This window comes from Drosophila erecta, unplaced genomic scaffold, assembly GCF_003286155.1.
Source record: "Drosophila erecta strain 14021-0224.00,06,07 unplaced genomic scaffold, DereRS2 tig00000000-arrow-pilon, whole genome shotgun sequence".
In the NCBI taxonomy this organism is placed as follows: Eukaryota; Metazoa; Arthropoda; class Insecta; order Diptera; family Drosophilidae; genus Drosophila; species Drosophila erecta.
The window spans coordinates 18,491,632-18,503,956 of NW_020825194.1; the positions used below are offsets into that span (position 1 = coordinate 18,491,632).

General features: G+C 44.8%; 1 protein-coding gene across 1 annotated transcript in view; it reads left to right on the forward strand.

Moving 5' to 3' along the window:
• LOC6552772 (disintegrin and metalloproteinase domain-containing protein 12) overlaps nt 1-12,325 on the forward strand; it is a 31,701-nt gene that overhangs the window by 16,361 nt on the left and 3,015 nt on the right. Inside the window, exons 2-7 of the mRNA XM_001979921.3 lie at nt 7,664-7,764; nt 8,367-8,561; nt 8,884-9,035; nt 9,558-9,900; nt 9,967-11,329; nt 11,388-11,517. Coding sequence (XP_001979957.2) covers nt 7,664-7,764; nt 8,367-8,561; nt 8,884-9,035; nt 9,558-9,900; nt 9,967-11,329; nt 11,388-11,517 — 2,284 coding nt within the window. The remainder of the gene's footprint in view (nt 1-7,663; nt 7,765-8,366; nt 8,562-8,883; nt 9,036-9,557; nt 9,901-9,966; nt 11,330-11,387; nt 11,518-12,325) is intronic.

The following is a 12,325-nucleotide window of genomic DNA, read 5'->3' on the forward strand; positions in this document are numbered from 1 at the left end:
AAGCGGTAAGGGGATTTGAGCGTAAGGCAAATATCGAAATCCTTTGCCAAATAACCAAAGTGAGTAGGCAGGAATGTCGATTTGTTGTACCTGATCCTGATGAGCATCAACCACGGCGGGTGTGAAATTTCACGGATTAGCCAAAGGTGTCTACCTGCAATTGCTTTGAATGGGCCCTTGGACATACACTGTGGCAAATGGTTTAAAATACCTTTTAACCGTTTCCCGGAAAAACGATTATTTACTTTAAGTGTAAGAAGCATTCCCGTGCGAGTGAGCGAAGGTTAACTTCAAGTTAATTTGCACAGTTTTTTGGCCAAGTGTATACTGGCCACTTGTCACTTTCTTGTGGGCCTTTCCGCAGATCATCTTCAGCAGGAGCAGGTGGCCTGCTGGGCAGTCAAGGAAGGTATTCGAGCCGTGGGAGGTCGCCACCTTCGCAGGCACTTGCCAAATCTCTGGAATTGTGAAAAATGCCGCCTGGGTGCTTGTGCTCGTGTGCTAAATGCCACCCGCCATCGCTCAGGGTGTTAATTGCCCAAGTCCTCGACCTTGGTCCCAGCTGCAGCTCAACCGAGAAGTCCTCGGGAGAAATGGAGGGCAGGACAGAAGAATGGAAGTCCTTGTCAGTGAGTGCCTCGCATAGGGTTCCACCACCGCCCGCTGTTCCGCACTCGAAATCATTTGCCTTGTTCTATTGGATTTTCCACAGATTCCGAGCTGACCTGGCCGAAGTGGAACTGACCACCCGTCAGGCTATTGTTTGACCCCGAGTAATGGAGAAAGGCAGATGGCAGGTGCAGCAAAGACTTATGATCTTTATCTGAATTGGCAACGAACGTACAGATGCCTCCATGAATTTGCACAATACAGTTTAATGCAGTGAGCTGTGTTTATTTGCCTTTTGTTGATGGATTTTCGCCTAGGGAGTTTTCCGCTTGGCAAGAAAATTTGAACAGCCGAGGCTGCAACTGATTTAGGCCAGTGATGTGCAGAAATAATTAGTTTTTATTGATCGACAGGCCAGCAACGTTGATGGGAAGACTCATCACATCATCAGAACCGAGCATTACAGAGCCTAACAAGATCCAAAAGTATTGAATATTACATTCCGAAATACGGAAATAATAATACAATCACGTATATAATTATTCATTTTGCTACAAAATGTTGAATATATATAAATTTACGGAATTACAAATTGTCACGTTTTCGCGAAGGCGAAGCAAACATCTCGAACATTTTAGGTACATATGTACATATGCATTTGTTGATATTGGGCTTTTTGAATCCAATCAAAATCAAATTTGTTGGCACTTCTTTTAACCCACTGAACGTGCAGCGGCACAGTGGCGTACATAAAAATAAGGTCACGGCTGTGCAGCCGACATTCTTATTGTTGCCCTCAGCTGTCGGCAAGTACGTAGCTATTGATTTATATAAATGGCTGCATTGAGAGCATAATTTATGCACATCGCCGGTGGAATCCTGTAGGCAATTAATTTCCGCTAAAAGGGGGGGGGAGAACTAAAAAAAAAAACAGGAAAGAATAAAGAAACAAACTGCATCGAAAGTGCAACAAAAATACAGCAGACGTACAGCTGGGGCTCCGATATTATTTATAGAAAGTAGATTCAAGACAGTTCCTCGGGGAGTCTTTAGATCTCCTATTTAGATGTCTTAGTCGATGTCGAGTTGGTTTTATCGCTTTCTAATGAAGGAATCTTAGTCCTAAGCCAGCATAATGAAGTTGAGATCTCCTCTCCGACTGACAGGTGGCCGTTGTTCAACTGGACCACACAGATTTCCAAAAACACGAAACTGAAAGTCATGGGTATGATGGGAAAAGCAGAGCCCCACCTTTGTTTAAACTGATCGGATGCGGGATCTACCTGTCTGGCGCCGTTTTCATCTTTTTCTACCCCATTTTTTCCTAAATCCGACAGCGGACATGTCGAGATCGAGAATCCTTCTACTTCATTTGCCTGAGTGCATGCTCAACCAAAGGCCAAGCCAAGCCCAGCCCACTTCTCCGACGATTGTCAGTTGCTCAAGTGCTTTCACGCCCCGGAATGAAAAGCCCGGCAATGGGGGATATGGAATAAAATGTAAAACCAACTCGAACAAAGCGGCTTTTGTGGCCTGGTCGGGCTGGAACTGCCCCCATCCCGGTTGCCACCTCCATTGTCCTTTTCTTGAGTCGCGCACTCAAGTTACAATTTGATTTCTGATTCCGTCTGCTGCTCGCCCTCGACTCCTCAACTCCTCAACTCCTTAGCTCCCCATCGTGTCTGCAGTTGGTTGTTTTCATTTCATTTGGTTCCGTGCCCGGCCAAAGTTTTATTTATACTCAAGTACTTGGCGAGGGGATCTGGGGATGCAGCTTGTTGTGTGGAGGCGAGGGCAGCTTATAAATAATTCAGAAGGTGCCCTCATACATGCTAAAGGCGCGGGAACTAGCTGCAGTCCAAGTCCAGGGAACCCCGAATTGAACTTTGACAGGATTCCATGTGTGCTAATAATTCAGCGTGGGACTTAATCCGAAATAAAGGTATAAAGTCTTGATTCACTATATGTATGACATGTATTTATATTACAAACGCTATTAAAAGTAGAACTACTTTAACCAAAAGTGGTTGCTCTCGATCAAGCCTTAATACAACATTTTTAATGTTGAATAGTCCATGTAAATATACACGCTTGTTTTGCAAAGAGCTTCTTCAAATCTCGAATTTATTATTTGAAAAATTAAATGTATTCCTCTAAGAAATATGAAGAGGAAGGCGACTGTCTGGGTTATGTCTCGATGGGACAAGCACTGAAATCCATCAGGTGAGACGTGAGAAAAATGCAAAGGTCTTACCATTAGATCGTATAACTAAAATAACTAAAGCAATTGCAATGAAACAAAGTAGAAGAGTCCACTAATCCTGACTCAATGAATATATATTAACAATAATCCTAATAAGTGATGGTGTGACACTGAAGAGGTGTAGGTACATCCATGTGGAACCCTAGTCACCGATGCTTATCTCCCATTTGGGGGCTTTCGGTGTTGCGCTTGCGCATTTTTTGCGTTTAACCCAGATTCAGGCGATGTTCGTGTTCGTGTTTGGCTTTCAGATTGCGTGGCTTGTTGCATTTGTTGACTGGGCACAGAATTTTGCGGCCTTTTGTCAGGTGAAAATGGAGGTGAAAGGCGTTTTGCGGGCTACCGTTTTCAGCGGAGTAGAGAGATTTGCTTTCGGATTTGGCCCATTTGGTAGATGGCTAGATAAACGATGATTCGTACTCATAAAGCGCTGACCAGTAGGAGGCTGATGGCTTAATAGTCTCGTTAAGATTTTAGGAAAAAGATATACCCTTCAAAAAAAAAAAACAAGAAATTGCTGTTAATACTGATCAAGAATGTGTATCCTTTTTATGGTCGCAGATGTATCTTTCACTGCGTTGCAAACTACTGACTGAAATCTAATAGTATACAAAATAAGTACATATATTTTTGAATTCGCAATCGAAAGCTGCTTTTATCGATATAGTCATTATAATTTTACTGCTCTCATCTGGCTTATTTATTTATTTTCATTGCATTTTTATGTCACCTAAATCGTTGCTTCCTCCGATTTGTACATCAAAGATATAAACGAAATGCTTTATAGTTCCCAAACTCATAAACATGTCAATAAAATCCACATGAATAATTTAGATTTCCTTTTTTTAAGTTTTCTTCAAACACGCTTTCATTGATGCCACGACTAAATGTTTTTTTCAATTTGGAACCCCTCTTTTAGGACCCAAACAATTTAATTAAATTGCGATGAGTGTGTGTGCGTGTCGTCTTGCCTGCAATTGAATTTGTTTCTGTTTGTCGGGAGTTTGTTTTGAATTTCTCCAACATTTAATTTCGTTTGTGCACCAAAAAACAATTGCATTTTCTTTTATTATTCAATTACACTTGAGGCGAGGCAGCAAACGCATTTTTTGGGGGGAAGAGTGAAAAACGTTCGTATGCATTTCCAATTTGTATTCGGCTGCAGTTCACAGCCCCAAAATCGAAGCCAAGTCCCCAAATCCGAATCCCCAATCCCCAGCCGACGTCATCCCCTCCTCGCCTTGTTTATCAATTAGCCACACATTCGATTCGGTTCGATTTTTGTGTTGGTAGCAATGCCTCTTTGCCTACACCGAAGTGGAAATTCCCCGCCCACATTGGCCACGCCCCTGGTTGCACTAATCTGTTTATGGCAGCGAGATTCTATTAATATATTTTCATTTTTGGAGGCCCGCTAAAGTGTTGGAAGTTTTACGATGGCATCCCAGGGAACTTTGCCCAAATTGAGTTTGGCATATCTTCCCGGGCCCCCGGCAGTCATAATTTAAAATATTTAAATGCCTCGGGCCATAATTGAAGAATGCAATGGCCCAACGGCCACTTGAGAAGGTTTCACATTTTTCATCATTCAAATGGTTAGAAATGGAAATGCTTTTCGTTCCTCCCATTCAGTTCGAAATTCAATGTGAAGTTCGCTGTAAAAACTAATGCTTCAGCCATTCATCCATTTATTTCATTTTTTTATGGCACGCCAGCAGTTATTAATAAATATATTTTTTCTAGCCTCCGTTGATTGTTATATGGAGATGGGAGCGCAGATTGGGAGTTAGGGCGACAGGACGGGCACATATTTATTTATTAACCCCTCCTAACGCTGCTATTTTCCCACTTGGGGGGTTGACAAGTGACAAAAGCAGAGAATGCAGAGAAGATATAAAATTAAATGTGTGAGCCCAATTCAAAATCAGTTTCAAGCCTGCGGGCTTTCTTGCATATTCCCCCCAGTGGGAGATTCAATCCAACGAGTCCAAACACAAACACTGTTTCTGGCCGACAACCCAAACATCCTTACCCAGCATCCCTACCTCATCATCCATCGGCATATATGGAACATCAAAGTGCGCGACGACACCAGTTCGTCAAAAAAGGGAAACATCGGCATCGGGTTGTAATTTGTTCCTCATTTTAGCCGGCGGAATCCATCATCACTCGATTCATGACCCGTGCGTTGATTGACGGATGAACGGCCTGGTTTACCCTCGCTTAGGAACCCTTATACCATATGTTTGCCCCGGGCTCAAGACTGCGACTTGACTTGTTTGCAGTGTGTGATAATTTACCAGCTGTGCACTGCGAGAAAATGCATCTAGTGCTGAGTCGTATATAAAATCAAGGGATTGGAAATATGCCTGTTGCCTCTTCTAGGCATTCTGAACTAGGCAAAATGGATTCTAAGTTGAGTCAACTCAATAGCATGTGTGTTATACAGTATCTCACATTTTTCCAAGTGCACTGCCCGAACTGATCCGTCAGCCGAGAGCTATCTTTGCGTGGGTGCTTGTGTTGTGTTCTAGTTTTAATGAGTTTCCACGCGACGGAGTGTTGCAGAACCAGAGTCCTTGAGGCGCCTCCTGGCGCCATTTGCCCAACAATCTGGTGCCAAGTCGATGCCTTGCCCTAAATTCTAAATTCTCGGATTGCCAGCAGACATGCATTCTTGTGCATCCTTATCGCATTCTTTTTGGCCGCTTCTTATCAGCTGAGAAACTCGACACCCACTTGTAGATACTTTTACAGCTCGAAGAACTTACGCCGAAAAAGGCAGTTAACCCACATGAGCCGGAAAAACTTATTGGTGCGTAGAAGGGGCTGGCCAAACTACTCATTAGTCATTTGAGCCAATCAATCACTCAAGTTTACTTCGGGTTAATTGTTTTCCGTAAACAATAAGCCAGAAATACCACCAAGCTCCCCTGTTTCCATATGGTGATACATCTAGCAGATGCCTGAGGAAGGGATACATTTGGGTCAAAGGGAGTTTTCATTAGTCTGCCAGTCATTAGTTCTGTTTTATGGTGTCTCACCCATTAAGTAGTCTCAGCACCCACCCATTCGCCGGTCACACCCAAGGAAATTAAATTCCCCACATTCAGATTTTCTCAGAATTCAATTTGGATTCCGATTTGCACGTGAAATATCTAGATAATCAAATACCTTCGATTAATTTGTGCAAATCACAATCGTCTGGTAATGAATGACATATCTGTTTATTAAAAAAAGACTTCATTCCACATTGTTTTATATTCTAACGCGTGTGATCCATCAATCACCTATATTTAGAATGGTGAACCTTAATGTCTATGAATTTTACACTTTTTCGGAAGCTTTCACCCCATAAATTCGGTTTCCTTTAAAGGTTATTTATAACCTGTTCTAAATGGGTTAAAACCAATATATTGTTGGCTACTTAGCAAGGTGAATACTCTCGCAGCAGCTAGTTCTTTGTTCTTTTGGATATTCTTTTAATCTCAACTAATCCACGAGAATATGGACTGGAAATTGTAGGTTTTTTCTCTCAATCTACAGATCATCTTAAGTGCACTGCTTCTTCAGTTCCTTTGTTGACCCCCACTGATTTTAGCATATCAAAGATATACGAAAAAGGAAAACTATTTCCACAACTATACAGCCCATAAACAATCTGCAAAATAATGTATTTGTATTTATAACCCACTCTCGATAACTTGGCAGCCTCTTCATGATTTTGCGTTAAACGTCGGACGTGGTAAAAATAAAAACAGCGAATTCTCGTGTTTTTTTTCCTGTTGGTACTTTCTGAATTTTGTGACGCGTTGCGTCGTGTAAAACAAAAACCTCTGACGCGTGTGACATTTGGCGCTGGAAAGTGAGTTCTGAGCATGAAGAAGGGGAAAAGTGACTTTGCAGCAGCTGAAAAATTGAAGAGTTCTTCTGGGGGAGAAAGAACTGGGGTAACTTGGTCTGCTCGGTTTATTGTTTTCTCGTGTTGGCCTCAGGACTCGAGTGATTTCGCTTATGGGGTCTGCGTGTCCGATTTTCAACTTGTACAAAGTTGTGCACCATAATGGGAAAAACTATAGCACTGCTAATTAAAAGTTCTTCGATGTAAAAACTTAGAAGTTTTATTTTCAGATGCACTACACTAGTCGCATAAAGAAAGAAAGGAATTTCACAAGTCGAACGTTGTTTGTACCCGCTCAAAGGCAAAAGTTTGGATGTGAGTCAAAATCACTTTTTGATTTGGTTGTCATAGCAAATGCTATTTGGCTGACTGTGACTGTGTTTCGCTCTGCATGCAATTGCTAAGCGCATCTGTATCTGCGAGATACATACCAGGGTTGTCAGACATCTGCGATGTCTGCCGGCTTGCATTAATTAGACGTGTTTCTGTGCTTGTCCAAAAGTCTGGCCCGTATCTACATATATAATATTATTTATGAACTTGCTAATTTTAGCACTGCCCCTGGCCTGAATGAAATAAAGGCCCAAGACCAAGATGACTGATGCTCGTCGCCGTCGTCTTATCAGAGTATCTCAACATGCCGGCAACATGCTAAATGATTATCAGAGCAGCGCTTTCGCTTCGCCTTAATTTTGGGCTCAAGTTGTCAGTGTTTTGTATGCCTAGCGGCGTTGACTTTAAGCCTATTAGATACACCGCGCTCCGCCCCAGAAAAGCATTGTTCACCTTGGGGGGGAATGGAGGGGATCTTAGGGTGCGGCCAAAGTATTTTGTAATTAACAGCATTTACATCACCCTAATGAATGTTTCCCCTTGCACCTCCATTGCAGCACACCCCGTCCTCGACGAGTTCTCAACTCACACTGTGATACGACCGCAGGTGCAACATGGACGCACTAAGCGCAGCCTGCTAACCACTCTGGATGCCACCGTAAGTAGCCAAGGACGCTGGTAAATCTTGGGGTAGTTGTGCTGCATTATGCACCAGATGCGACCTTAAATCATCATGGGACATGGAACGACTTGCGGAGCGGATTTCAATACCAATTACCTAGAACTTGAGTTCTTAGATCTGCCTAACATAGCACAGATAAATCTTCCAGATCTTTAAAGCCAGTTAAGTTAAGTAAACTTGTACTGGCGGTGGTTGTGTTTACTGAATGCGAACTTTTTCTGCATTCAAAATTCATGGGATGTTTGAAGGTTGTGAATTTACCATCGGGAGTTAATCAGAGTTAATGCTTAGTAGCGGAAAACTTTTTGCGCGAAATTCATTCCATGCTTGAGGGTAAAAATGTTTGGACTGTGCAGGGTGCGCTGGAACCCAGCCAAACCCGCCTTAATTAGTTTCCACGCGAGTGGGTGGGTCGAGGGGCGGTAGGTTGGAATTTCAGCTGACCCCTGCGGCGCGCAGGACATTACACATTCGCACCTCGGCACAATGTCACGCCCACAATTTGCATGCAAAATTGTAATAAATGCGAATGGCTTAATATTGTTAACTCTATCTCCTGCTCCTCTGCTGATTTCCAGGACGGCCTTCACACGCCGCAGATTAGCCTGAGTTACACCCACGAGGGCAAGCGGGTTACCATCGACCTGCAGCGCAACGATCGCCTCCTGCCGGACTCCCACTTCCTGCGGTACCAAAATGCCAGCGGCGGAGCCACTCCCGGTCATGTGGCTACCACCTTCACCAAGACTGAGGTTGATTTATGCCATTATCAGGTATGTGACACTCTAGTTCCTGCACTACAATTCCTAAAAATTGTTTTTTATACCCGTTACTCGTAGAGTAACCTCGTAATGTTTCTGGCGCAATTCTCTAAAAATCTGCATTAAAATTTAGAAATATGTTTACACACTTTTAAAAAATGTTTAGGTTTTTTTTCATTTTATTCCTTTCTCCCCAATTTCTACCGATATTCCAGAAAATTTTTAAATTTCTTGTTTGCACTTCCACTAGCTGAGTAACGGGTATCTGATAGTCGGGGAACTCGAGTATAGCATTCGAACTTGTTTTATTTCTTATTTGCTGTTTCCATCCCAGGGACACATTCGTGGTCAACCAGATTCTGTGGTAGCGCTCTCCACCTGTGATGGTGCTCTGGACGGCATCGTTTTCGATGGCAGGCAGACGTACTTCATCCATCCCCATGCCGACGGCACGGGGCGACTGCAGGATGACCACTATCTGCTGCGGTGAGTTGTCCTCTAACCCATTGTCCACTAATTAAAACAGCTAGGTTAAATACGCATTTTATCATAGCTAAAAAGTCTTTTCATTTGACCGAGTAAACTGGTATCTATTTATTACCCTACATATAGAGAACCCTCGCATGAGTTCGCATTATGATAACGACTTATTTGGAGTTTATGGTGACTTTTTCCCTGTTCACGATACCGATCAAACCCATCCTTTCTAAACGGCGCTTATCTTATCGAGTGTTTATGCCCACTTCGACCACAGCGAAATATGCGTTGGTTTTGTAAATGTTGGGTCAGTCGGGAATATTTTGAAGTTTACTGGCCAAATGTTTACCTATTTGTGGGCCACAAATATTTGCCTTGTCGGAGATATTTACCCAATTCCCTAACCAGAACGAAATTCGTAACCATAACCGACCTACTCATTCATTATGTTTATGCGCCACCGTCACTTCCGTTATTAATTTCTTTTGTTGGCCACGGAAATATCAAATTACCTTCTATTTGCCTCCGCAGGCAGACTGACATGCATCCAACGAACGCCACCTGTGGCTATGATAGCCACAGGGACGACCACAGCCACGACTACGAAAAGGCTGACGAGGATAACGGACTCGGAGGAGGGATACCTTCACTGCCACTCCGCCTAGATGGCGGAGAATTCACGAGGACCCTGCTCCGGAAGCGGCGGCAAGCGGACGATAGCAGTCAATTGATCCGGGGGCCTTACAATGCCAACAAGTTCTCCAGCTACGTGGAGCTGGTCATCGTTGTGGACAACAAGGTCTACAAAAATTTCCAGGAGAGCACCAAGAAGGTGCACCAGTATTGCAAGGGCCTCGCCAATATTATCAATGCGGTAAGTAGTATTGGAGTTACGTTTGTAAGAAAGTAAAACTAATCTATGTATGTTATCCACTGCTAGCTCTATGTGCCCTTGAATATATTTGTGGCCCTGGTGGGCGTGGTGATCTGGAACGAGAGCAACGAAATCGAGTTCTCCAGTGATGGCGACGTGACACTGCGAAACTTTTTGAACTACCGGAGCACCAAACTGGTGGTGGAACACCCCAACGATAATGCCCAGCTGCTGACCAAAGAGAACTTCTCCGGCGGAGTGGTGGGCAAGGCCCTGAAGGGTCCCATCTGCACGTACGAGTACTCCGGCGGAGTGAGCATGCAGCACAGCCCTAACCCAGCAATGGTGGCCACCACAATGGCCCACGAAATGGGCCATAACTTTGGCATGGAGCACGATACATCGGACTGCCATTGTCGGGATGAGAAGTGTGTGATGGCTGCCTCGAGTACCTCGTTTATTCCAGTTAACTGGAGCAGCTGTAGCATTGATCAGCTCACGATAGCCTTCTCGCGCGGAATGAACTACTGCCTGAGGAACAAGCCGGAAAAGTTGTTCGAATCACCGACCTGTGGCAATGGTTTCGTGGAGCCTGGGGAGCAGTGCGATTGCGGATTACCGGAGCACTGTGAAAATGCCTGTTGCAATGCTCAGACCTGCATGTTGCACTCCAAAAATGCCTCGTGTGCTACCGGAGAATGCTGTGACCTGACCACATGTCGACCCAAATTAGCGGGCAGTGCCTGTCGAGAAGCTGAAAACGAGTGTGACTTACCGGAGTACTGCACCGGGGAGTCTGAGTACTGTCCGGCGGATGTCTTCCGGCGGGATACGGAGCCCTGCGACGGCGGTCAAGCCTACTGCTTCCACGGCACCTGTCGATCTCACTCCAATCAGTGTCGAACATTGTGGGGACCCACGGGTGATAACTCGGAGCATTGCTACAACAAGAACACAGAGGGCTCCAGGCTAGGAAATTGCGGCTACAATAGACTGAACAAGACCTTTTTGCGCTGCGAGGAGCAGCATGTCAATTGCGGAATGCTCCACTGCATCCACTTAAACGAACGACTCGAATTCGGCATGGAATCGGCAGCTGTGCTGTCCCATTCCTATATTAGCCACGATCGCAAGATAGTTGCCTGTCGCACTGCCTTGGTGGATCTGGGCTTGCAGACCACCGATCCCGGCCTGACGCCCAATGGAGCGAAATGCGGCGTAGATAAGATGTGTGTTGATCAGCGATGCCTACCGGTGGACACGGTTCGGCAGACGGGCATGGGAAAGCCGTGTCCGGAGGATTGCAATGGCAATGGCATCTGCAACAGTCGCGGCCACTGCCACTGCGATGTAGGATTCGGCGGGGAATCGTGCTCGAAGGCGGGATCTGGAGGTTCCCCGGACAGTGGACCGGCCACAGATCCAAATGGTATGTTTGCGAATTGTCCTCAAATCGGCAGATTTCATATGTTTTTCTATACTTGCAGGTTCTGTAAGCTTCAAGCGATTCCTTTACGTGCTGTTCTTCTTCGTGCTGCCCGTCGTGGGTATCTTCTGGTTCCTCTATCACTGCTACAAGAACGGAATGCTGACGCGCGGAAAGCTGGCGGACAATATGTATGTATCGACCTCTTCCTTCAGCAGCGGCTCGAAAGAGGACACCACTCCCGACAGCAGCCTCTCCACCACAGTAGCATTAAAACAGACCCTTGCACGCTCTGCACCACCTCCACTACCACTCCACACCAATCGCCAGCTTCCTGGTGTTGTAACTAACACGGCTCCGGCCACCATTACTACCATACACGCCGTTCTGCCGCGTCACAAGTCCATTCCAGATGTAATGCATCATTTAAGCGTTCAGCCGCCCTCTGTGCCAAAAAGCCATAGCACCCATGAGGTGCGATCAAAGCCGGCCACCTCGAAACCTATTACTGTCCTGCCTTCCAAGCACTCCAATAACAACAACAACACTAAGTCACTTAACCAGAATGACAAGAGCAACACGAACAACAGCACACCGCGACGCAAGCTGGATATCACGGCTCCGCGGCTGAATGCCACCACAAATCCACTGGCACTCACCGAGGGCGCCCAGTTCATACAGAGCGACCCCGCGAGGTGCGCCAAACACTAAACCACCAATTAACTACAGTGAAAAACGCTTGCTCTGCCACAAAAGTGCTGCATGACTTTGCGCTTGGCCATGGCATTTCAATACCATTGCCGAATTTTTGGGAATATTAATATACCAATTTAAAATATTGCTAAATGCTTAAAAAGGCACCATGTATATAATCCTAGATTCAGAAAAAGCAAACACATAAAGAGTAAATATGTGGTTTAGAGAAAGTACTTAAGAAATCTTTTTGAAATCTGCAATGGTATATTGGCAATTCGGAAAACCGAAGGGACCACTCTTTTC